The 26,184-nt window shown below is 49.5% G+C and overlaps 2 protein-coding genes across 2 annotated transcripts in view; one reads left to right on the top strand and one right to left on the bottom strand.

The window, feature by feature from the left end:
- Positions 1–3,408: 3,408 nt before the first annotated feature.
- MAP1LC3B (microtubule associated protein 1 light chain 3 beta) lies at positions 3,409–12,134 on the top strand. Its single transcript, XM_064722770.1, has 4 exons — positions 3,409–3,542; positions 5,994–6,049; positions 8,321–8,427; positions 10,672–12,134. Exons 1-4 carry the CDS (start codon positions 3,503–3,505, stop codon positions 10,844–10,846), a joined length of 378 nt encoding a protein of 125 aa, XP_064578840.1. The 5' UTR covers positions 3,409–3,502; the 3' UTR covers positions 10,847–12,134.
- Positions 12,135–12,252: 118 nt separating this feature from the next.
- Positions 12,253–26,184, bottom strand: part of ZCCHC14 (zinc finger CCHC-type containing 14) — a 61,462-nt gene continuing 47,530 nt past the window's right edge. The window contains exons 6-13 of the mRNA XM_064722769.1: positions 24,079–24,173; positions 23,935–23,989; positions 22,580–22,853; positions 20,260–20,351; positions 19,175–19,302; positions 18,737–18,877; positions 17,201–18,667; positions 12,253–16,301 (exon numbers count right to left, since the gene is read on the bottom strand). Coding sequence (XP_064578839.1) covers positions 16,246–16,301; positions 17,201–18,667; positions 18,737–18,877; positions 19,175–19,302; positions 20,260–20,351; positions 22,580–22,853; positions 23,935–23,989; positions 24,079–24,173 — 2,308 coding nt within the window. The 3' untranslated portion in view covers positions 12,253–16,245. The remainder of the gene's footprint in view (positions 16,302–17,200; positions 18,668–18,736; positions 18,878–19,174; positions 19,303–20,259; positions 20,352–22,579; positions 22,854–23,934; positions 23,990–24,078; positions 24,174–26,184) is intronic.

Below are 26,184 nucleotides of genomic sequence, written 5' to 3'. Positions count from 1 at the left end.
ATGAAAACTTCCCAGAAGAGTTATTTTAAGGCACTGCAAACAATTCTCTACAGTCAGATTCCGCCTGAAAATCTCCAATAGCAGCTGGGTAATGGCTGCACACTTATAAAGAAACCAAACCCACATTAATCTTGAGCTGAGCTGGATCGATAAGAACAATTTGTGAGCAAAGAACTGAGGGGAGGTATTTTAATTCAGGTTGAAATGCAAGTTATTATCAGCACAGTGTCCTTCCTTTTATTTTATGGGGCTTTTCTCTCTGTGTTCCTGGTGAATTTAATACTGCTGACAGCTGCTGAGCTCCCAGCCCCACACACTGAGAGCTGTCTTCCAGGAAGGGTGCAGCACTGCAGAGGAACAGCTTTGTCTGTTCCTTGGAAAAAAAAAAAAGCCTTTTCAGTCCTGTTGTACCAGAAAAATGAGGGGATGATTTATTATTCTGAATGTGAAATACACTTGTTTCATTGTGAGGCAGCTCATGTGGGGAAAAAATAGGAAAAGTGGGAGTTTTTCCCAAGGGAAATGCTGGGAATATCAGCCATGGTTTGAAGTCACTGTTCATACTGGATTTTTAACAAAAAAACACCAACCCAACCTTGTGGAAGATAGAACAGTTGGGAAAACCTGTGTTGCATTTTTTTTTACTTAGTATTTAGTCTGGTGTATTTATTAAGTATTAGTGTTTATTAGGTGCAGACAGGAGGATCTGAGCTGGAATCTAAACCCAGCCTGTGCTCTAACCTGCTTGGAAAATTTGGGAAATCACATCTCCTTTGCCTCATGCAAAACTGGGGCTGTAGGGGATTATTTACCCCATCCTTCTCCCTGAGATCAGAACAATTCTCCCTGAACTCTTCAGAGCAGATGTTTTACTAATTTCTCGTTAAATAAAAACATCCAAAGGTGATTATTCCTTTTCTTTCCTAGGGAATTTCTTCTGGTGCTCAACAATTCTTACCCCTAGCCCAGTCCCTAATTTCTATGGCCTTTTCCAAGCTGTAAGCTCATTATTTCTCATCCTGGTCCCACAGCAAGCAGGGAAGAGCTAATTCCCTCTTGCTCTGCAGAAACCTTTTGCATATTTGAAGACCATGTAATGTCCCTTTTGGGTTAAGTCTCCTCTTCCTCAGCCTAAATGCTTTATAAAGTGTTCTGAGGCCAGGACAGAAACGCTCTGTGGCTCCATTTTTGAAGGGCTCTGTTCCAGCGCCGTCGCCGAGCCTGAAGCCAAAGCGTTTTCCAAAGCAGCGTTTTCTCAGCAGGGCTGGGGAGCTGTGCTGAGGCAGAGCTGATCCCAAAGGCTGTGTCCATGCTGTCATTCCAACTGCTCCTAACACCTTCCCCAAATCCAGACTCGCCAACTGTCTGTGCTGTCGACACGCCGACACGGGCGAGGGCTGAGCCGAGGAGGGAAAGGTCAGGCGAGTCTCGGTGTGGATCTAAGTTTCCTTCTCACAGTCTCTGCAGATTATTTATGAGAGGAGCATGTGATAGCCCAGCCTGTCAGCAGATACTCTGATTGTGGCTCTCCCCAAGCACCATATGGATGCTTTCAGCCCGAGCTGCAGCCCTGCTAACAGTCGCCTTGTGGATGCAAACCACACGGCACACGGAGCCTGGGATTGTCAGCCCTGGCACCAGGGTGCACCTGTACACCCCAAAAATAACATTATGTGGCTTCATCCTCCTGCCTTCAGCCCTCAGACACAATTCCCAGAGCATGGTGGAATTTCCTCAGCCTGGAAATTGTTTTTTTTTTAAAGGCAGGCATTTAAATAAAGAAGATAAAGAAGAGTCCTGTCGACACAGAAATTCGGGGTTGGTGTTCTAAGTTGCAGATGTATCAGTGTTCTGCTGATCATCCATGTCTCACGTGCTATCCCTGGGCAGTGCTGTGATGGACACAGCAAACACACACCTCAGGGCTGTATTTCCTTGTTAGTCACATCTTTTATGGCCTCATAATGACAGGCCACTGGAACTGCATGACCTTGAATCACAAAATTAGGTCATGAACCCTCATTCCTTTGTGTGAGTGGAGATTCACTCCAAATTCAATGCATCTCTCCACCCCAAAAATGCAAAAACACTGATAATATCTCCAAGATAGATAGAGAGCTGTCCTTCTCCCTGTACTCCTAAGGACAATCCTGGTCACAGCTCCCTGTTCCTTGGATTGTACAGTGAGATTGTGCCCTATTGATGCAAAATCATCCTTAAATTCAAACCACAGTGCCAGGAATGAATGTGAGAGAAAGAGAGAGAAAGAGAGATGCAGCTGAAAGGCTCCAGCCAACAGCTTGTGTCAGAAAGCTGCTAAGCAGGAAACAGTTGGGCAGTTTTACTCACAACGTGGTATCTGTGACTGAAGTTGTGATTTAATCAATTCCTCACAAACCGCATGAGACCGGGGGGTGGCTTCCAAGAGAATCGGAGCACCTGCTCCTGAAATTTTGTTCTTCCAGTGTAAACTCTGCCCATATCCATGGCAATGCGAAGGCAAACTGGTGACAGATCATTGAACTTGCCCTTTTGTATGGAGAAAAGTGTTTAAGTGTTCATGTTGAAGGGGACATTGTCGGCCACTCCAAGGTGGCCATCCATGGAATAACGGAATACCAGGCTCGAGGGGACCTCAAGGATCATCTGGCCCAACCTTTCTTGGCAAAAGCACCATCTAGACAAGATGGCTGAATATTGAAAATGCCCAACATTGGGGAGTCCACCACTTTCCTGGGAACATTGCTCTTTTTTGTTGCTGGAGGGGAACATGGCCTGGCACTGATGTGACCATGGCTGTATCACTGAGGAAAAACTGCCTGGCACCAAGGTGGACATGGCTGTGTCACTGAGGAGAACACGGCCTGGCACTGAGGTGGCCATGGCTGTGTCACTGAATGAGGATCGTGGCCTGGCACTGCTGTGTCACTGACGAGAACACGGCCTGGCACCAAGGTGACAATGACTCTGTGTCACTGAGAACAACACGGCCTGGCACCCAGGCAGCCATGGCTCTGTGTCACTAAACAGAACACAGCCTGGCACCAAGGCAGCCATGGCCATGTCACTGAATGAAGAACACTGCCCGGCACCGAGGTGGCCATGGCCGTGTGTCACTGAGGAGAACACTGCCTGGCACCGAGGCGGCCATGGCTGTGCGTCACTGAGGGAAACGGCCGGGCACCGAGGCAGCCATGGCCGTGTCACTAAACAGAACACACCCTGGCACCGAGGCAGCCATGGCCGTGTGTCGCAGAGCAGGAACACCACCAGGGCACCGTGACATTCCCCCAGCGCCATGGCTGTGTGTCACCGAGCGGCCATGCCGCCGGGGCCCCGTGCCACACTCAAGATGCCGGCGGGGCGAGGCGGGGCCCGGCTGACGCGCTGTCAGCTGACGGCCGAGCGGCCGCGGCGGCGCGGGGGGCGGGCGCCGGCACTCGGAGGTGTCCGCTGCCGCCGCGCAGAGCCGCCGCTGGGCCCGGGCCGAGCGAACGCCGCCATGCCCTCGGAGAAGAGCTTCAAGCAGCGCCGCACCTTCGGTGAGCGCCCCGGGGAGCGACGCGGCGGGTGCGGCCCGGCCGGAGCTGCCGGTGCCGCCGGGCTGCGGGGGGATCGCCGCGGCGGGGAGGGGAGGGGGCCGAGGGCGGTGGGAGCAGCGAGGGTCCGGGGCGGCTCCTGCTGACAGCGGGGACCCGCGGGCGGAGCGGGCCCGGGGCTGCCCCGGTGTCCCGGCCTGCTCGGGGCCGCGGCGGAGTCAAAGCCCGGCCCGTGCTCCGGGGTTGTTTACCCGGGTTGTTTGTTCGGGACAAGGGGGTTTTGTGGTGTGGCGAGCTGTGCTGTGCCCCGCTGAGGAGATGTGTGCTTGGGGTGGGGAGATCTCTTCATGGCATCATCTATTATCGGCTGCAAAACTCCCAGGAGCCTGGAAAACATCCTCGGTGTGTGTGCCAGCAGCTGGGCCTGCCCTTCCCTCCGGTGTCTGCTCAGTGTCCGGCGGCCTCTGCGCCAGTGGCAGCGGCGTTAAAGCTCCGCTGGCAGCCGGTGCCTGGCGCGGGGAGGGCAATTCCCCACCGGGCCGTGTGGCTCCTGGCTCTGTTTGGCTCAGAAAACGAGCAGGGCATCGAAAAGAGCTGTGTAATGATGGCCGGGAAAATGAGATTAGTGCCTTTGGAGAAGGAGCAGCCTCGATAGAGCCGTGGCACGGTTCTGTGTGTGCGCTCAGGATGGATCCGGAGCAATCAAAGGGCTCGGGATCTGCCCATGTGTGTCAGGGAGGGAGGCTCAAGCGCTGCGAGGGTAACGCGAACTGGCAGCGTAACCTATTTCTGCATGAACTATAAAATCCCGTACGTGAGATGGAATTGGTGGAAGTAATTGATCCAGATTTTCCTTTCTTCCTGCCTTTGCGTTAGAGTCAAGCTGCTTAAGAGAGCTTTGTGATGTGCCCACCCTTGCCTTTGCTGTTGTGCTAAATGTGAGCAGTTCCCTGCAGGGAAGAGGGGAGGATGTGGGTCTGACAAAAGTCTGTGTTTATGCCACCCCTTTCCTCAGAGCTTTCCAAAACTGTTGTTGACCCCATCGGCTGTCAGCAGCCTCTGCTGCAGGTATTAAGTTCAGCTAGGATGGCAGCCAAGCAGTTGCCACTGCAACTACTGTCGTCAGAGAACAGTGTTTATCTGTGCCTGACTGGGGCCTGGTTTTGAACACACCACACACAATAATCCCCATGATTTGCCCGGTTTATGTTCCTTCTACTCCGGGGAGTTCTGCTGAATAACATTGCCGTGAACAAACCTGTTCCAGCTGAAAAGTCAGTGTTCGCCAGGTGGATGGTTGGTCTCACTCTCCCCACGTATCTTTTGTGTTTTTGGTTAATCTTAAGAAGTGTTTTAACGAGGTGGAGCTCTGTGCCCTTGCAGCGCTCCTGCTGTGGGAATGTGGCTCGGGATGTGAGGTGGCTTTCAGGTGAAGGCTTTGCATGCTCCTTGCCTGAGCTCTGCCTGATTCACCTGCAGCTCCCAACGGTGATTCAGGGAGCTGCATTCCTTGCCGGGCTCCCGAGCAGGATGTGCTCCATGGGCACAAACACGGACACAGGGATGTTATTGCTGAGTGTCCTGCCATTAGCATTCCAACAGGAGCTGGCCTGAGTGCTCCTCTCCCCGGGCAGGTGTGTGTTCAAGCCGTGATGCAACACGAAATCATCTCTCTCGGAGCTGTTTGGAACCTGAAAACAGCCTGGAAAGCCCCGTCCTGCTGAAGAACTGAGGCTTAAAATTGAGTTCACTGAATGTGAAAGTAGGCAGGGGACAGACAAACGAGGCGGCCCCTGAAAGCAGCTGGGCTGTTTACTCTGCCTCGTGTACTTTAGCCAGGTTCATGATAGCTGTTCTATTAATATTCCTGTCTGAGGAAAGCTGAACTTTATCCTGAAAACTGGCACGGAGAGGGGCAAAATGTGTAGGTCCAGCAGCTCCTGCAACAATGGGCGAGGCCGAGTCAAAATAAAACCTGGAATTCGGTAACAGGAGAGCACACAAGGAAAGCTGATGCTGCCAGGCTTGGGCCAGTCCCGGGGCTCAAATAATTGTTGACCATTTCCTCTTCTGGGACCCGACAGAAATAGCACAGGGTATTTAGTTGTTCATTTGGGTGGTGTAATTTGAGGCCTTTACTGTGTGAGGTGAAATGTGTGCTTCAGTGGGCAGCAAGTGAGGGGTGTGGGGAGGAAAGGATCTCCTTTAACACTTTCTAGGAGTGCCAGGCAGGTGCACACAGCGCTTGTCACCTTGGCTTAAGGAGCAGGGGATCAGCTGTCACAGGAGAGGTTGTACTCCTGATAGTGCCGGCCCATTTGGAAATTGCTTTGCCTGAATTTCCTCTTCTGGCTTTTCCTGACACACGGTCCCTCTGCTCACTGGTGGAGAAATAAGGAAATAACAGCATTAACTGTGAATGTTTAAACAGATTATTTTTTTAATCCCTTGCAGAACAAAGAGTGGAAGATGTACGACTGATTCGGGAGCAGCATCCCACTAAAATACCAGTAAGTCCAGTTCTTTTAATTTTTTTACTTCAGTTTCCAGCCTGATGGGCTTTTTAGCAGTTAGAAAGCAGTGAAAGAGCCGTCCTGAGGAGACCACATGAGAACGTGGCAGTTGAGGGGGGCTCAGCCTGGATTTCAGGAGCATTCTCAAGCAGCAATTCTCACGGTTGGGGTGGTGCAGCAAGGTGCTCTCAGGGGCTGCAGGAAGTGGCATTTCCGGAGTTCTGCACTTGTGTTTTGTAACTTGGAACAAAACCACACCCCAGCTGAGCTCTGAGATCCTCCTGAGCACTCAGCTCCTCTCTCTGTGGTTTTCTGCTCTGAATTGAGAGTCTTGAGAGGCTCAGCAAGAAGAGTGGACAGGAGTGCAGAGGCAGAGATGGATTTGTTTATCAGAAAAAATCCTTTTCTCCTGGGATGGGCCAGTGCTTAGGTCTCCAGGAATGCTGCTGGGCTGTCCAGCTCACATTGGATGTTACCCCTCACCCTGTCACTCCTCAGCTGCTCAGCTCCAAATGCTGCCCAAGTTTGTATTTTATTTTATTCACTGCATCCTCCGAGTTAAAAATGCAGAGAATACCCTACAAGCAAAAGGCATGGATTGTGGTCTGTCACTGGTGAGTTTTTCAGCAGAGGGAACTGAATGGGACCCTCAGCCTTGGGCTCTGTGATGGGATTTGGTGACCCCAGTGTGTGGAAATTCTGCTGTGAACCAACTGCTGCAAAGTGTCCCCACTCCCCGAGCAAGCTCACTGACAGAAGCTGCTGTAGAAACAGAAACTGAAAGGTTTTCAGCTTTTCTTGGGCTTTAAACTCCTTCCTTCACTTTGGAGCTGCCACTGCTGCTTCCCTGTGCAGCTGGGCATTGGAACAAGGGAAACTTCACAGCAGAGATTTTCTGACTTTTTTTGGAATGTTTCATTTTCCCAAAAGGTGCTTTCCTTGCAAATCTGCTTCCTGACAAATATTGCTTTTTCCCTCACCTTTCAGAGACCACTTAGCCATAGTCCCCAGGCTCTGTGACCACAGATTGAAAGGCAGGGATTTATGGCAAAACCCTCACTTTAAATCAGCCATGGCCAGGTTCCAACCAAAAATTCAGAGGTACCTAAGGAACTTGCTGGAGATGTGGTGATGCAAACTCCCAGCTCTCCCTCCCTGGAGTCTTGCTGGGCCAGTCACTGCCTCGTTGTTGTCATTAGCAGTTCTGGATGAGATAAGGTGGCAATGTCACACCAGATAATAAATCCCTCCTGTGCTGTTAACATCCTCCATTCTGCTGTTAGAAATATCTACTGCTTAAAAATAGTGGGGCTTTGTTACCCAGAATGAGCCAGCATTTATTTCAAGTGATGTAAGGCTCCTTCTCTGGTAGAATTCAATCAGCATCTCTTCACCTGTGCAGCTTTTTAGGATCAACAGAGCCAGACCCCGTGAGCATGGAGAGGATCCAAGGCACTGGTGTCACGTAGCTCCTGGTGACTGGAAATCAACAAACCCCACATGGCCCTGGAAACAGGAGCACACGAGTTCTGAGATCACTTCTCTAAAGCAGGAACTACCCTCAGTTGCTGGGCAGGGTGTTCCTTAAATTGGGAAATCTGCAGTTCCTCTGTGAATTAAGTGGTTATTACACAGCAGTCCTGGCAGAGTTACCGGTTCCCGAGCGTGCTTGAGGAAATTTTCTCCTTAATTTGGAAATTGGAGGGTTTATACCCTTCCAAGGTAGCTTTTGCTCATGTATTGGAAGGAACCATGACAGGTGAAGGGAACAGCAGAGTCATCTGGAGTGGTGGTTCCTAAAGAGATAGCCTGAAACTGGAGAAATTCCCGATACAACTGCTTGACCTGGCAGACTTGTACAGCAGCACAAAGCCCTGGTCAGCCTCTCAGTGTGTTAGAGGGAGTGGGCTTGGTCTTTCCTTGGATTTCCTTGTTGCTGGGTTAAATGGCTGTGGCAAAGGAACTCTCTTAAAATTGCACTGAAGCTGTGGATGTGTGCTGTAAAATCCCTGTGTGTTACCCCTCTGTGCAGTGCCTCTTGCAAACAGAACAGAGGAGCACATGAAAATAATTAATTCTCATGGAAACACAGAATTGTTTGGGTTGGAAAAGACCTTTAAGATAACTGAGCCCAACCATGAATTGCTGCTTTTCAGACTGGAGATGCTGCACTCACAGATGAAGGGAAATGGAGCTGGGAGGGGGAGATGGAGGCTCCAGACTCTGTTCCTGCCTTTCACACCTTCTGCTCTTTGTGTTTCTTCTCAGGTGATCATTGAAAGGTACAAGGGGGAGAAGCAGCTTCCAGTTTTGGATAAGACCAAGTTCCTGGTGCCAGATCATGTCAACATGAGCGAGCTAATCAAAATTATCAGGTAGTATTGCTGGGATTCCAATGTGATCTGACCAACCTCAGACTGTGATGCTCTGTTAATTCCCCCCCTGGTGCATTTGGGAGGTCTAAGTAGAAAATTTATCTAAATGAGCACTGGGACAAATCCAGGAGAAGGTGCTTTTCCTTTTGCTATGCTGGAAAAACCCCACTCTGAAGAGAGCTGGGCTGGTAGTCTGCCTCCAGGAGAAATCACATTCCCAGAGCTGTAGGAGGAGTGTGGGGCTGTGAATCCCTGGCTGCCATGGGTCCTTCTGCCTTGGCTATTTTGGGATTCCTCCTCTCCTCTGCCATGGAGTCCCCCTTGGGAGTGGCTGCCTCTTCCCACCCACTGGGAAGGGGAGTTTGGGCTCAGAGCCAGAGCTGGGATGTCCTGGCATCCTTTGGGAATTGAGGTTTCCCTCAGTGACAGCACTGAGGCCTGGGAAACCCCAGCTCAGGCCAGAGTGTTTGTGCCCTGGCTGCTTGCTCAGCTTACAGGAAAGGCAGAGGGGAACAGCCCCGAGTGGAAGTTGTGTGGTCAGAAATTCTGCTACAAGTGCATCTCTGCTGGCTCAGCAGCAGTGTTTGGTTAGGAGGGGTTCTCCAGAAGTGAGCAGCAAACCAGAGCTTGTTTTGTGCTGCTCAGGCTGCAGCAGGAGCTGGTTTGTGGAGACCATGGGCTGTGGGAGTTGTCCAGGGTGTCCAAACAAGAACTGTCACAGGCAAATCCCAGCTCCTGCAGGAGGCAGAAAGGCAGAGAGGGCTCTGGAGACAGGAACCAGGTTGCTCCAGTCTTCCAGAGTTTCTCAGGAACGTGAAAGCCCCTGGGCAAAGAGGTTAACTGCAGGCTGAAGGATTTTCTCACCTTTTTTCTCTGGCTTTACTGTTAATAAATAATTTGGTACCGGCCAGACTTGGGCCTCAGCCAGCTCCAGTGATGCACAGCAAAGCCCATCCTTGCCAAACCTTGGAGAGCTGCTGCCTTCCCTCAGCCTGCTGTCTCTGCAGTGATTAGTGTGGCTTTGGAAGGGTCCCTGTCCAGGGCTGTGGTTGGGAGCTAAATAAATCCTTGTTTCCAGCTGCTGCTGCCCCTCAGCAGCGAGTGGAAGCAGCAGGAAACCCTTCTGATCTATTCTTTCCTTGCTGTGGTGGCAGCTGCACCCTCCTGAGCTGCTGTTCTCACTTGGTTCATCCAGAGGGAAGAGCTGCTCTCTGCAGGAGGCAGTTCAGCAGGAACACCCATTTCCCCTGAGCTGGAATGATCCAAGGGAAATCAGAAATCAGAAATCAGCTGCTTCCTGTGCCAGGCACTTTGTGCAGCCTGTGGCTCCCTGCCCTTCCCACCGTGCTCCTCCTAGCAGGGAGGGAGGAGGAGAGGGAGCAAGATGCTCCAAGGTTAATAAACCCAGGCTGCTACAGAGCTGGTGACAAAGTGAGTTTAAAACTTGCCCAGGTTTTGCAAGGAAGCTCTGCCTGTCTTTCCCAATCTTCCTGAGGATCTCTGGGTTTTCATTCCAGTGAGCTGCAAGCCAGAGGTCCCTGGTTATGCCAGGGGTGCTTCTTCCCAGTCCCTCCAGTTCAGTGCCCTTCTGGGGTGCAGCCTTGCCCCTGAGTGAGGGCTCTGCCAGGGGATGCACCTGCCTGGATTTAGCAGAGGAATTCGGTCCAGTTTTGAGGGACAGGGCTGGGTGGGGACATGCAGGGAAAGGTGCCCATGACAGAGGCTGGAATAAGATGAGCTGTATTGAAATCCTTCCACCCCAAACCATTCCCTGACTCGCTGCTATGACCTTGCTGCTGGGGACTGTCCATTGCCTGTGACAGTGTTTGCAGGGGTCTGAGGATGAGGAAGAGATGAGGATCTGACTCCATGTTTCAGAAGGCTTGCTTTATTATTTTATGATCTGTATTATATTAAAACTATATTAAAAGAATAGAAGAAAGGATTTCATCAGAAGGCTAGCTAAGAATAGCATAGGAAAGAATGATAGCAAAGATTTGTGGCTCAGAGTCTCTGTCCAAGCCAGCTGACTGTGATTGGCCATTAATTAAAAACAACCAACATGGGCTAATCAAAGATCCACCTGTTGCATTCCACAGCAGCAGATAATCACTGTTTACATTTTGTCCCTGAGGCCTCTCAGCTTCTCAGGAGGAAAAATCCTAAGGAAAGGATTTTCCATGAAAGATGTCTGTGACAGCTGCCATCTGTCCTTTGTCCCCCTTTCCCCTCACCCCTCCCCAGGCGGCGCCTGCAGCTGAACTCCAACCAGGCCTTCTTCCTGCTGGTCAACGGGCACAGCATGGTGAGCGTGTCCACGCCCATCTCCGAGGTGTACGAGAGCGAGAAGGACGAGGATGGATTCCTCTACATGGTCTACGCCTCCCAGGAGACCTTCGGAGCGCCGGCCTGCGCCTAGGACACGCCGCTGGGCCTGGCCCACGATTCGGGTTGAGCCTTGGCCATCACCCCCACTCCTCCCCACACACCCCCCAGGGAAAGAACCGGATGTCACCTACGCTCTCAGTCCTTAGCATAGTCTTGCTTTAGCAGGTGTCTCATCTCACCTTGCCTTGTTTGTGACTATTAAACAGTACAGACGAGCACCTCCAGCTTTGAAACCTGCCCTAATATTATTCCACACAGGCACATTTACAGGTCTGGACCTGACGAAAGGAGCCCAGTTGTGCATGTGACACTTGCAGAGAAAGGGACACTCGATTTACTTTTAACGAGCAAACAGGCACCAGGGAGGAACTAAAGTGTTTCCCGTGAGTTTGCTGGAAAATCTCCCTACGATTCCTTAAATTTTTTGGTTTTAAATGGGAAGGTTTCTCATGAGAGCAAATGCATTTTAATGTTCCAAAGGGGAGCTTTTTCTTCTGCAGCTCCATCAGACTCGTGTGAGTGCTGCAGGGAGTTAAGGCAAGTGCTCGGGGTGAGCTGGGGAAGGACAACTCTTTGTGTCTCCGGTTTTTGGGCGCCGCACGCTCAGGGGCGGCGCCGCTTTCTGGAATACTCATACCAAACACCACAGCTTTATCGTAGATTTAGGAAGTGTCTAACTGTAAAATGCACACCCAAACAGGTAACACTGAAATAAACTCCAGTCTGTTATGAATTCCCAATCCCTGTGTGTTCATCTGAGCTGGCTTCCAGCGATCCTTAGGGATCCTGCCCCTAGCCCGGAGGTGGGCAGTCGGGAGGAGCAGCTCAGGGCCGGGAGCTGCCGAACAAATGATTTGTGGCACGGCTGGAGGCTCCTGTGTGCCGGGCAGGGAGCAGGCTGTGCAGAGGGGAGCTCTCCCGTGGGATCACCTGTGTTTCTCTGTTGCTGTCAGCGAGGCGTGGCGGGATGCCCGCGGTGTCCGTGTGTCCCGGTGTCAGCGGCTCTGGCGGGGACAGAAGCAATACTACAGCGCCTGGCGTTGTACCTCCTCCACCTCGGACCTCCTCACTCTCTGCATGCATCTCCTTTTTCCCGGGGCCCCCTGCCCGTTTTTTTATTGTCCTTTGTGTTTTTACTCCGACGTGGATTTTTCGATGCAGCTTGTTCTCTGTTTAGTTCTGTTCGTGTAAGAACTCGTTTAACTCATAACTGACAACTGTACTTGTAATTACGACGTGATCGACTGATATTCCTGTACAAATGTTGCTTTTTTAAAATTAATACAGTGCTGATATGGATGGATTACATCCCAACTTAATTCCGGCTCGTGTGGTTATTCCTAGGCGTTTTCACAGCAAAATAATTAAAGGAATTAAAAATAATTCTCTGCCCCCACACAGCTGAATCCCTTTAAAAGGAAAGCCAATAGCAAGGGATTCTGTTTAACTCTTTATTTTCCATACATTAAATTTACTCAGATAAAAACATTCTAAAAATGTACAATTTAACTTTTAACAAAGTATAATAAAACATAAAAATCCCAATACCAGAATACTTGACATTTACAATTCAAAATCAAATTAGCTGAATATTAAATATTTACAAAACTATTTAAAATATTTATAAAGTTACATGCAGAATTTGTAATACTAGAAGTGATCGAAGTAAAAGAAATGGCTCAAATGGAGCAGGAATTTCCTTCATTCCTAATGGAAAGTTATGTCCAAGAGAAGCTGTTAATCTGCACTTGAAAACACACGGGATTTGCTTTCTGCTTCAGTACCAACACAGTTCTTGTGAACATCAGGAAAATTTCAGGGAACAAATGGGTAATTCCAAGGGTTTATTACAAGAGCTGTGGGGCCTCAACCAGCCAAAGTGATTCCTACTCTCACAAACTCCAAGATGTGGATTTTTGTCCAGATTTGCCCATATTCATCCCATTTCCAGGTGTTCCAGCGCTCCCAGGGTGCCTCTGGCACAGCTCTGCTCCCCTGCAGGACTTTGGGAGGAGCTTTGCTGTGCCTGGTGCCCCAGCCTGGCTCATCCCAGGATTTCTCTGGGATTTGGGGACATGGCCAAGGTGCTGGACTCTTCCTTTGGGAAGTCTGGTGCTTAATTTGCCAAGATTTAATGAAAAATTTTCACAAAAAGCTGAGTGTGACAGAGCTGGTTTGGATAAAAACCAGTTCTGATAAACTTTAGTATTGGTTCAAATGTGGTTTCCAATAAAAGTCAGGTGGAACCCTCTGATCAGTATCTCAGTTCCCTCTCTGCACTCCCTGTTAGGGTCGAGCCCAGAATATTTATTAATGCTTAATTTGCAGGGTGAGGAGGAGTTCACTGGAAATTCCATCCTATTTCACTGGAAATTCCATCCTATTTCGAGTCTTTCCATCATCAAATGGAAAATGCAGCTGGAACTGCCCCCCCCCGGGAAAGGCTCCTCACTGATTCTCCTGCCCCTGCAGGGACATCACTGGGGATTCCCTTCCCTCTTACACTGAAAAATCATTCCCATTCCACCCTGAAATCCATCTGGAGAACTAATTCTTTTTATACTTGCAGGACAAAGATAGGGCTAAATAACATTCTTTGAAATCTCCATCTTTCAATGTACAAAAATAGGGTTTAAGAACTGCTTCCTTCAGGCAGGGCAGCTGGAACTCTACTATTCCCACCCAAGCTGCCTTGCTTTTTAGGGGGTAAAAAGATGGATTTGTGCCTTTGAAGAAGAGATTAAGGATAATTTTATGGAATTAAGGTGCTCTGTTCGGACTTACCAACTTTGGTTGTGGTGGGTTCAGAGTGGAGGGTGTTCACTGGCAGCTCTGAAGCCCCAGCTCGCTGGGATTTGGGGCAGGCTCTGAGCTTGCTGCTGGCTCACCAGATTTTCCTCTCAGGACACTCGTGTTGCCTCCAGGTCCTTCTGGCTTGGATCCTACTCCAAACCCAGACCCAACCGTTCCAAACGCAGCCACGAGCCACTTGAAGAAACATCAGCCACAACTTGACACAAAGGAAACGATCCCAAAGAAAGGAATGAAACAGTTTGCTGGAAACATCAGCCTGAACTCTACACACAGGAAAGGATCCTAAAGAAAGCTCTGGAGAAAGGAATGAAACAATTTGCTGGACAGACATTCAGTTTTACAGTCCTTTTGATATGATTTTTTTCTGTGAGGAAGACCAGACACAACTGTGCCCAGCCCTGGGCAGTAAAACAAAACACAACTGGTACAGAAATGACTTTTTTTTTGCTGCTGCTGCTGTTTTTTGCTGTTTCAAGAGGGTTTTTGAACACTCACGTGTGTGTTGAAATACAGTTTCTTTAAATACAATTTTAAAATACTGTTTAAAAAAAGTGAAAAATAATAACAACAACAATAATAATAATAATAATAACACTAAGTTTGGCTTTCAGCACATGTTCCAGGCCACTGGAGAGACCCTCAAAGCTGCAAATAGTAAACATGGAACTGCACGTTTTTCCTTGGGCATGATGCAGTGGGACAGACTGTTCCTACCATTGTCTCGAGCTCATTAAGGCAAAGTAAATTGCATTGTCAGTTTTCATCCCTTTAGTGTTGTAGGTCTGAAGGTTGTTCATGGGAACACAGGGAACGTCCTCAAACGCAGGCAGAGCCAACAGGGAGCTGGGCTGGGGATACACAAATCAGGGGGTTCTTATTGCATAGCAATAAAAGTATCTTTTGTTTGTTTGTTTGTTTGTTTGTTTGTTCTGCAAATTGAGGTTTTGGATCCCTCCCTGGCCCAGCTGGGTTCTGCCCACCCACATTCCCGAGGCTCTCCTGATGCTCATGATCCCAGCAGGCTGAGGCTGCCCTGGGACAGGCAGGGACACAGGGATGGCCCCGAATGTCCCTTTCCTATGAGCAGGGCCCAGGCAGGGCTGAGCTCCCCCCTGACACAGCCCCAGCTCCTGGGGGCAGCTCCACACCCTCCTGCTCCCACAGCACTTCCCAAGCCAATCCTATGGATTCCTCCTGCCGTCAGGAATTCCTCCGAGTGTAAACAAGGCTTCAGACTTTAAAGGTGTCTCCCAAATTACAGGATGCAAATTTCTCTCTGTCAGACACTTTTACAGAGGAGGCCTCACCCATTTAATGCTGTCATGTTCCCAGGGGGGAGAGCCAGGAGGATTAGGATCTTCTTTCAACCAGACAGGACCAAAGTGTTTCAAATTAGCAGTTCGAGATGGGTTCGGCTTCCTCTCGAGTCCTAATTTAGATTTGTCACCCACAAATGATGGACTAAGTAGTTAACACCAAAGCTACTCATCTACAACCTACTGCAACGAAGGAGGCCGACAAGAAATCCTTCCAAGTCTTGATAATAATGAAGTTTTTACTACCTTTTACATGTTTGACTCCCACCACTCCTGAATCCTGGGGTAGGAGCCAAAGGGTATTTTATATAAAGTAAAGCAAAAGCTTATCAACTCTGCTGCCAGAGTTCTTAGTTTGATTTTTTTTTTTTTTTTAGGATGGTTTAAAATTCATTTACAAAAGCAGAATAATAAGGTTTCTGTGAAAGAGACCTATATACAGTAACAGGACGTAAAGGTTTTGTGTATTACAGGAAAATATCCTTGAAGCTTTTATGACTCTGGAGTCTCTGGGACTTGGACCCTTGGAAACTAAGTTTATTCCAGTGCTGGGAAGCCAGCACTAGCTAGTAATAGGTGAGACAATGAAGCACGAGTTTGTTTCCAGAAGGAACCGAAACTGCCGTGTGTGTTCTTTTGGAAGGGAAAAAAGAGACTTTTTAGGATTTTTATTGTGGAATTAAGTCCCGTAAGCCTGCTGGTGCCAATTTGTAAAGGTTGGAACTTCTTTGCCTCTTGCACTGGTCTCAGAGTGACACTGTCTGCTAAAAGTGCAGAAAGCTTGAAGAGTTTTACATTCTTCTGTAGTGCAATCCTTAAAAATCCCAGAGATTAGTGCCTGATCACTTTTGAAAAAAAGTAGACATTTTACCTAGCCCAGGGGTGCCAAAGTCCTTCTGGCCACTCCTACCTTCCACCTCAGAACAGAGCTGCCCTGGAGTCAGGCCTTTCACCTTGGAAAAGTCCAATTGTGGCAACATTCTCCAGCCAAAAAAGTACAGGGGATGTTGTACTTCCAGCAGGAACTGCAGCTGGCCAGCTCCACCATCCATCCATCCATCCATCCATCCATCGCTCCGAGGACACCGAGTCAGGAGTTCCAACAACAAAGCTTGAATTTGGCAATCAAAACTGGCTTGGCTGCACCCCTAAGCTAGATTTTCTACCTAGTCTAATAAAGTAAAGCACCTTTGGATTAAAAAATACATTAAGCTTAACAGCAACTGGACGTCTCAGTTTGGCAGTTCGATCTCCGTCGCTCTCCATGGCTTTGCAGCACGGTGGTGCCAGCTGGGCAAGCTCAGTCTGTGGAGTCCAGGCTTTCCGAGGGAGGGGCGTACTTCAGCCTGAACGTACCTGGGACAGGGACAGGGACACAGGGTTACACATCAGGCCCTCCCACGGCCTCCCAAACCAACCTGCTGCCTCCCAGCCGTGCCATGAATCGCTGGAGCTTGGGTGCAATTGTAGGGCTGGCACAGTTTTGTTTCATGGAATCACAGGATCCCACAATGGTTTGGGTGGGAAAGGAGCTTAAAGCCCATCCAGTTCCAACCCTGACACCTTCCACTAGCCCAGGGTGCTCCCCCAGTGTCCAACCTGGCTTTGGACACTTGCAGGGAACCAGGGGCAGCCACAGCTTCCCTGGGCACCTGTGCCAGGGCCTCACCGCCCTGACAGGAGGGTTTGAACAGCAATTCCTCATTTAGGTTATTGTGTCAGGAGGAAGGGAAGAGGATCAGAGATTTCAGTTTCTAAAATTCCAGGGGAACTTGCAATAATGACCAAAGCTGACCTGGCTGACAATGCAGAGGCAGCAACAGTGGTTCTGCTGCAACCTGTCCACAGCAGCTCCCTCCCTTCCTTGAGGTTTCTTCCTCCCTAAAAACCAGTGCCAACCCCACAGAGCACACCTGAGAGCCTCGTCTGAGTCCTCCTCATGGGGCTGCCTAAAATCTGCCAATAGCTCAGACCACCACCTTTTAATAACACAATATTTTTACAAGCCAGAGACTCCAAGACACCGTCAGACCCCAGGGGCAGGTCTCAAGGCCACACTCTGGATTGGATCCTACTCCAAACCCAGAGACAAGCATTCCAAAGGGTCATCCAAATGCAGCCACGAGCCACTTGAAGAAACATCAGCCGTAACTTGACACAAAGGAAACAACCCCAAAGAAAGGAATGAAAGGCTGGAAACATCAGCCTGAACTCTACAGCCAGCAAAGGACCCCGTGTGTCCCCCCAGCCTTTACCTTGCCGATTGAAATCCATGGGTGGCTGTTTGCAGTCCTGAGCTCTGTGCCCGCTGGCCCCGCAGTTGTAACAGGAGAGGTTCCCGTTTTTTTTGTGGCTCGACCCGTTGCCGTTGCCCATCATCCCCTGTGCCTGGTACACCCCGGCCGTGCCCGCCATAAAGTTCTGCATGGGGGGCACGGCGAAGGTGGACTGGCCGGCCATGACGGAGTCGGGGGCCAGGCCGCTGTTGTAGGCCGTGTGCACCACGGGGAACGTGGTGCTGCTGTTGTACTGCTGCGTGTTGATGTAGCCGTTGCTACACAGGGGGTTGAAGGGCAGGAAAGGGAAAGTAAACATGGAAGGTCCTGAAAAGGGGTGCTGGAAATAGTTGGCGTAGCTGACGGTCATGCCGCTGGAGCCGCAGTTGCCGCTGCAGCCGCAGGAGCTGCACACCATGCAGCCGGGGGGCTGCGGCGGCGGCTGCTGGTGGTGGTGGTGATGGTGGTTCTGGCTGGGGACGGGCACGCTCCCGGCCGAGCCGCTGCTGCTGCTGCTGCTACTGCTGCTGCTGCTGCTGCTGTAGAAGTTGTTGTCGGCGCCGGAGGAGAGCGTGGGGCTGGAGCTGGGCGCGGGGCAGCTGGGCAGGTTGGCCATGGTGGTGAAGGACGGGGACGGGTGGCTGCTGGAGGAGGCCGCGTTGCTGTTGGCGCAGAAGCTGCCCTGCATGGGCGCCACGGGCACGCTGCTCATGGCAGAAAAGGCAACTTTGGTGTTGGCTGTGTACAGAGCAGTCCGGGGGTTGATTATTGCAGGGGACACCGTTATTTGCATATTACTGGAGCAGGAAGTCTGTCCGGCCATGGCGGAGTCGGTGGGAAGAGACGACGACACCAGGAGCTTGATGGGCGGACGAGCCACGTGGAAGACTGTGCTGGACGTCACGGTGGCAGCAGTGCTCGTCTCCACTATGAGTCCTGGCTGCTGGGCTGGTTTGATCACTCTGTCCAGAGCGGAAGCGTGGACGACTTTGGTGCGAGGCCCAAAGTTCATGGTGGACGTTGGGGAGCTGCTCTCGGCGCCCCCCGACAGCACCTGCAGGGGCTGGTGCGGCGAGGACGCGGACATGACATCCACCACGGCGTTCCCAAAGCCCTTCTCCATCTTGATGCTGCCCCTCGAGCCGGGAGACACTTTATTCCTTTCCTCCAGAGACAAGAGGGAGTGCACGGAGGACGAGAGCAGCTTCATGTCGGCGGAGCCGCGCTCGGGTTTGTGCACGGAGCCGAGCATGCGGATGGGGGCCATGTGTGAGGGGCTCGGGGACAGCATCTGCATGGGCAGCGCGTGGTGCCCGCCAGGGCCCGAGCCGGCGTCGTTCTGCACGGGCAGCACCTGGGCCGTGGGCCTGGCAGAGCTCGAGGGGAAATGGTTCAGCAGCATCACCGGCTTCTCCTTGTCCGAGGCGTCCAGGTGGAGCTCCAGGCCTGCGGAGAGAGGGGCGGTGAGGACAGCGCTGGGCGGGGCAGGGGGCGCGGCCGCGGGGCTCAGCTTACGTCTCTCGTTCTCCTCGGCGCTGTCCGAGCTCTCCTCCCGCGCCTGGATCCCCATGGGGCTGGAGCTGGAGCTGGAGTACTCGGAGGAGCTGCCCTCCCGGGGCAGGGGGTGGGCTGCCTGATCCACGTCCACTCGCAGCTCTGCGGGCACAGGGGACACGGAGGTGACACTGACAGCACCTCAGCAGGACACTGAGGCCGTGCTCAGCATTTACAGGGACACATCACAGGTGGAACAGAGGAACTGCCCATTCCCTCCAGAGCCATGGGAAAATCGCATTTTATTACCCCCAGTAATCACCAAAATCAGACTTTTTGCTTGCTCCCCGTGAAGCCAATGGTTTTTGGGAGATCAAGCTTGGGGAAGCAGCAGCACAGGAGGGAGGTGAGCCTTGTGCAGGCACAGCTGGGCACAGCAGTGCCCCCTGCTCCCCTCACCTGCAGCGTGGTTGCCCCGGAGGCTCTGGATGGGCCCCACGTGGGAAGTGGGGGGAACCCTGGCCACCCCACTGCTGGTCACTGAGGAGGGTGTGGAGGGGTTTAGGCACCGTTTCTCTGACTTCTCCCTGCAGGGTGATGGAGAGAAGTGTGAAGAGACAGAAACTGGCTAAAACACAAATAAATAAATAAATCCATTTCTGAATGAACCCAAAGCAGACAAAGCCCATTGAACAATCCACTGCTGCTGTGCCCATTTCAAATGGAAACACTTGGAAATCACAGCAGTGCTGACCAGAACTGCCAGCACTTAGGGTTGGACTATTTGCCATCTGATTACAGCCCTATGCTCTTATTTGTCCAGGGTAAAACATCACCAAACCCTGACTAAACTCTAAAATTCTGTCACATATTATGTCAGCACATCCCAAACCCAAAGAGAAAACAAACACAGCCCCAAGTTTTCCAAACAAACTCTGGAAAAACTAAAATTGCTGGTAAATGCTGCCAAGGAGCTCTGAAAAATGGGCACAGATTTGGATTTCTAATTGCTGTTTAAGGAACAGCAGAAGCTGCAGACTATACACTTTCCTGTAAGTGGAGATGCAAAAACCAGGACAATCTGTTGCATCAGTGTCCCCAGAGGGCTCTCACAGCTGCCTGGGGTCACTGTGGGACACTGAGGCAGCTCCTGAAGTAGCTGAGCTCCATCCACACGGATGGGAGCCACAAAATTGTCACTTGCTAGGAAATAAAGGCCTGACTTTGGGAGTGCATCCCCTGGGCTTGCGAACCCAACAGCTCCCACCAATGTCAAGTGGATGGGAAGCCCAAAATCTTTGCAAGAAATGTGATACAAGTTTAAAAAACCTAAACACAATGTGTGTTTTTTGTAGATTTAAAGATTTGGTATCCTTATCACAACCCTGACCAGGCAGCAGTAAACCAGAAAGTGCTAAATATTGTTTAATAATGGAAATAATAATCATCCATATCTCCAGGTTGGAATCATGGCAGGTTTGTGCTCTGGGAAGTAAAATTTGCATTTTTTGCCCATAAAAGAAGTTCACCCAGCCCTCACTTACTTCTCCAGCTCTAGTTGGGTCTTGAGCTTCTTCTTTGCTCCCATGGTGAGGGACTCAAACTTATTCAGATCTTCCTCAGTAAGACTCAGAAACTTGGAAAGAAAAAATATGTTTAGTTTTATACCCTGAAATATTTTTATTCCCATTTTTAGTGAAGAGAAATTCCAAAAGCCAACTTTAAAACCATTTTTAAATTCAAAGAAACTCTCTACTCCAGTTTTCAATTATAGTGTAAAAGGAAAGTGTGGGGGACAGGCATGAAAGGAAGAAACCTGCAGATTTAATTTAATTAGGTGTGTGTTTGTATTAACCAGTCACAATAAAGATGAAATAACTCATGTACATATTAAAATAGAATTAAATTAAAACAGAACTTGGTGCTATCAGTGAATTTAAGGACCTTAGAAAATCACTCCAGTTTTCCCAGTGTGTCATTTACCACAGAAGTGGAGTAAAAATATACACCAATAGTAAATTTAATAATAAAATATAGAGATAGATACAGACATTTATATTATAATGTAATTAAAGTGAAAGCCAGTGAAGTATGCATAATAATATTTGCTTTTTAAAAATACAGTGGAATATAGAGTTTTACTACTTTATTAAAGAAAAAAAAACCCCACAGTATATTTCCCTTCTTATAATGAAGAAAATTAAATCAGAAGCCTCTGGTAAGAGATTGAAATTAAATCCATAAAATATTCCAAAGCAGCACAAAGCTGAGCCCAAGCCCTCCCTCCACTGGAGGGCGTTCCAGGCCAAAACACAGAGGACAAGGAATCTCCCTCTGGAGCTGGGAAAATGCTCCAAAACCTTGTGGAGATCAAATCCAGCACACACAGGTGGGATCTGGGACTCTTGCAATGCAAAGACATAAGAGATGATTTTTCCCCAGGAATTTCTGCAGGAAACAAACCTCACTCACTCATGTTCATACTCATGAGTGAGTATAAAAATCTATTTCTTAAAATGAGGATAACCAAATATTTTGGGAGAAAAATCAACCAAGAAGCAGAACTCAAGAGGAATCAACATATTGATTTTTCAATAGGTATCTGCAGCACACGAAGGGAAGTTTAGGGAGCCAAGCAGAGCTGCTGAGGCAGCAGCTGTTGGACATCCCAGCTGGGTCTCCAAGCGCTCCATGAGGAAGCCTGGGAGAAGCAGCAGCTGTTGGACAGCCCCGGACACAACACAGTGAGAACACCAAGAAGGTTTTCATCAATTCATTACTGCTTTCATAAAGTGAAAACCTCCCCAGTGCAGAGGGGGGCATATGTGGCCCGAAGTTTAGAGTCCGGCTCGCTGAGGGCGAAAGGCCGACGCCCCTCTGCAATTCCTGGCCAGCGCCCTTCGGCGTCTGAGGGCCTCGGGCTGTGCTGGCTGCGGACGGCTCACACCGCTGGTATAGGGGAGGAACGGAGCTGACCATTTCCCGGGGGTTAAACATCGGTTTATTGAAGGTGTTGCGGGATCCAAACGTGGGGAAACCAACCAGGAAGAAGTTTCTCCATAGGGGGTGAAACAGGATTATAAAGGAGGGGTGCAGAGGGGGGCATATGTGGCCCCAAGTTTAGAGTCCGACTAGCTGAGGGCGAAAGGCCGACGCCCCTCTGCAATTCCTGGCCAGCGCCCTTCGGCGTCTGAGGGCCTCGGGCTGTGCTGGCTGTGCCTGGCTCACACCGCTGGTATAGGGGAGGAACGGAGCTGACCATTTCCCGGGGGTTAAACATCGGTTTATTGAAGGTGTTGCGGGATCCAAACGCGGGGAAACCAAGCGGGAAAAAGTTTTTCCATAGGGGGTGAAACAGGATTATAAAGGAGGGGGGTGGGTACAGGCGGAACCAATCGGGAAAGGTGAGGGGATGAACTTCACAGAACTGACACTCCATGGAGACCAATAATCAAAAGGTAAAGGAGGTGTCCTGGGACCCCAGCCAGCCACCATCTCCAGAGAGGAGAAGGTTCTCGAAACCTGGGAGGAGAAAGGGAGTGATTGACTGGACCCAGGGAGGAAACAACTTTCACTTATAAGGGAAACCAGGGGAGGAGCAATTACACATCGGCAACTATGAATAGCGGTTACTATGGCAACTTAGCTGACAGGCTAGCCCTGGCGGGAAAAACTGGGGGAACGAAACCATTTTACACATAATAGGGGAGAACAATACATAAATTGGGGGAATAACACAAGAAACTTAACAACACACTACAACACCCCAGCACGTGCCAGAAACCGGTGTGACCCTCAGTGCAGCTGCTCCCAGCCTGGGGAAGGCGGGGATAACTCCAAGCTGCCCTCCATGTCCTGCCCTACCTTCTCCATGGTGAGCTGTTTGAAGACGGGGTAATACTTGTGCAAGCGCAGCTTCCTGAGCCAGTCCAGGATCCCGTTTTGCTCCTGTGTCTGAGGGGTTTGGGGGCTGGAAGACATCAGCATGGCAGGGGAGGAGCTCTCCAGCTGCGAGCGGAAGCCCAGCGCGGAGCCGGCGCCGCCCGAGTGCGCGCAGTGCGCCAGGGACACGGCGGCAGCGCCCGAGTGCTGCACGTGGCTCTGGGAACTCGGAATGCCAGCCACCCCACAGATAGGTCTGCAAAACAGGAACAGGGCTGGGGTTAGCTGTGGGATCTCAGCACCTCAGGACTGAGGTGTCACCGAGACCACCCTTGGGGGGCTCGGGAGTCCTGGAATGTTCCAGAAGTGTCTGGTGGCTGGACTTTGATCCTACACGGGAGACGACACCTGTATGAGGACAGGAGGGTTTCACTGGGGTGAATGGTGAAGGGATTGGTTAATTAGAGGGTGAGACACAGGGTTTAGGATTTCTGTACAGGGGGGTTTAGAGAAGTAAGATGGAGGAATTGGGGCGTGTCCTGTCCTTCTTCTTCTTCTTCTTCTCCTCCATCTTCTGTGGTGATGGTGGCACTTTGGGATTGGCCATTACTGAAAGTGCACCGGACAATAAGAATAAAAAGGATTGGGGAAAAATGATAAATATTGTACATGTAACTTTGGGTATAAAGATAGGTGACCGCCCGGAGGGCAGGGAGTGTGCTCATGGCTGGCTGCTGAGCAGAGCTCTGTCGGGCCGAGAGAAAATCTTTTAGATAAACAATTAATAAACATAGAGACCGAAAGAAGAACTGAAGCCTCTTCTGTTCCTTTGATACGCGGGCTGCCCCAAGGCCACCCCGGGCCCTTCCAGGCCCTCCAAACAGCTGAAAACCGGACAGTTAGCTGGAGGAGCTGTGACACCCAGAGATCAGCCACAGAAATCTGGAAAAATTCACAGAAATTCTGGGAAAAACCACCCCAGTTAGAGCCAAGGTGTGGATTTGTAGCTGCCCTGCTCCACAGCTCAGTAACAGAGCACTTCTGGCAAAGGGTGAAGCTGATCTCCACCTAAACAGAGTTTTCCTTCAATAATTTCCTTCACTAATCACAGATCTGAAATATTCTGCTGCCTGTCTGTGATTTAAAAAAGCTTTTGACAGAACGGCCTTTGTATTATTAAAAAGAAGTAAAGATGCCCAAATATAATCCCATGGAAATTTTTAATCTTTCCATATGGAAGCCACAATATTGGCTCCTTGAAGGAGGTCTGGGTTTTGTTGGGGGACATGAAAATTGCCTTTTAGGAGAATGAATTATAAACAAGATAAATATTTCACCTTCCAGATGTTCCCAGCGTAGTTCCTACTTTATACAGGGAGGGGTTGCCAGGATCTGCAAACAAGGAACAGAGTCACAAATGGCATCAAGTTTATGAAATGCAGTACAAAAAAAAATATTTTTTAAACTTTATTTCAACTCACTTGAGCTCTGAAGTTGCTGTGAGGGAGATGAAGTGCTGAAGAACTTCCTGACGTGGTCGTTTTTCACCACATGGGAAGGGAACGGGGCCAGGTACCTGCAGCAAACAAAGGCCCTGCTCTGTTAGAGCCTCCCAAATCCATCAGGATTGCACTCTGGGCAACACACTTGGAAATCAGATTGGAAATTGAAAAGCTGAAACACACCATGCCATTCTGAATTCTGGAAATTTATGGATATTCTTATTTTTAATACCAAACCCTGTTACCCCGGCGTTGTTTTCACTCTGGTGAGTGTTTCAGCAAAGACCCCTCATTCAGCAACCCTGAACAATCCTAAGGCAGAAAATGTTCAAATGTAAACTTGAAAATTGCCTTTCAAATGCAGGAACCTGAGGAATATAAAATAGAGATGGATCTGTTATTGAATTTCCTCCTCTTGGAGATAAACAGCAGATGCAGAGTCTGGCAGTTTAGGGCAAAACTTCTGTCACGTTTTCCCTGTGTCTCTTTTAAGGGAAAAAAGCCCTTTAAGAGCATTCCAGCTCCTCCAGGGGGCTGTGGGACAAGGGATGGAGGGGCAGGACAAGGAGGGACAGCTTTGAGCTGGAAGAGGATGGATTTAGATAAAATATTGGGGAGAAATCCTTCCCTGGCACAGGTGCCCAGAGCAGCTGGGGCTGCCCCTGGATCCCTGGCAGTGCTGGACAGGGCATGGAGCACCCTGGGACAGTGGAAGGTGTCCCTGCCATGGCAGGGGTGGGATGGGATGAGCTTTGAGCTCCCTTCAAACCCAAACCACTCTGGAATTCCACCAAAAAAAAATCCAATTTCCCAAAGCTTTGCACCTCGCACCCCCAGAGGTGTTTCCCAGCTGGAAACCCCAGAGTTCAGGGCTGAATTTCACAGCAGAGCAGCACCTTGGAGCAGCCTCTCAGCCCTGGCAGGCCAGGGGCTGCTCCATTCACCCACATCTGCAGAGCTGCTGCTCCCAAGCAGGCACACACACTCCCAAACTCTCCTTGGAGCACGGCTGTCACAGACATTTTTTCATAGAAATCCTTTCTTTCACATTTGTCCATCTTCTGGGGAGCAAAGGCCCAGAAGATGAATGTAAACAATTGTTATCAGCTGCTGTGGGATGCACCTGTGAGTGCCTCATCTTCCATGTTTCCAATTGGGGGCCAATCACAGAAGCAAAGCTCAGGGACAGATTGCCTGGAAGCATTTAATGCTTGGGAGATGAGGTTTAATCAACTTTGTTATTCATTCTTTCTATTCTATTCTCAGCTTAGCAGCTCTCTGCAACCTCTCTCTTTATTCTTTTTAGTATAGTTATGATGTATTACATATCATATATCAATAAATCCAGCCTTCTGATCAAGAAACAAGATTCTTGTCCTTCTCTCACCCCTCAGGTCGCTGTCATACACAGCAAGCACTGGCAATGCTGCCTGCCATGAAAAACAATCCAGCCTTGCACCTGCTGCCTGCCTCCCATGGAAAACCAACATCCACCATGGCTTAGGGAAAAAAAAATTAGAAACAAGAAGCTCTAATAAATAATTAATATTTTAAAGTGTCATTTAATTATATAATAATAACATATTAGGATCAGAATAATACTAATATTAAAATAATCTTGTTTTGTGTAGATAAAGACAGTAGAAGCTGAAAGGAATTTGAGTCACTCCTATTTTCCTAGGAAAATCATATTGTGATCTGCCACAGATTATGATACTAAAAATATACTTTATATTAAATAATGGCCAGATGATTTGTGATAATTTGAGGAGGTACAAGGTAAGACTTCAAAAAATTTCTTAGCTCTTAAAGGCTTCCAAAAATGTAATCTTTTAATAATAGCTAAATACATACCTAACTTTTAAATATTAAAGTAAAATAAACACCTAAAATAAAATGACAACCTAAAATGAGAAAATAGAAACTCTGTGAAAGGGGAGAAAAAATCCCCACAAGCCATTCCTCAGTACAGATGGGTGAATATTCAGGCTTCTATTTTTTCCTGAGTTTTGAGTGGTTGTTTTAAACAATTCTGGTTATTTTTGAGTCCAAAACAAACTTTTGCAAAGCCAGTGATCCTCTATT

Source organism: Zonotrichia leucophrys, chromosome 11 (assembly GCF_028769735.1).
Source record: "Zonotrichia leucophrys gambelii isolate GWCS_2022_RI chromosome 11, RI_Zleu_2.0, whole genome shotgun sequence".
Taxonomy (NCBI): domain Eukaryota; kingdom Metazoa; phylum Chordata; class Aves; order Passeriformes; family Passerellidae; genus Zonotrichia; species Zonotrichia leucophrys.
This window is presented reverse-complemented; position numbering and strand designations above follow the sequence as displayed.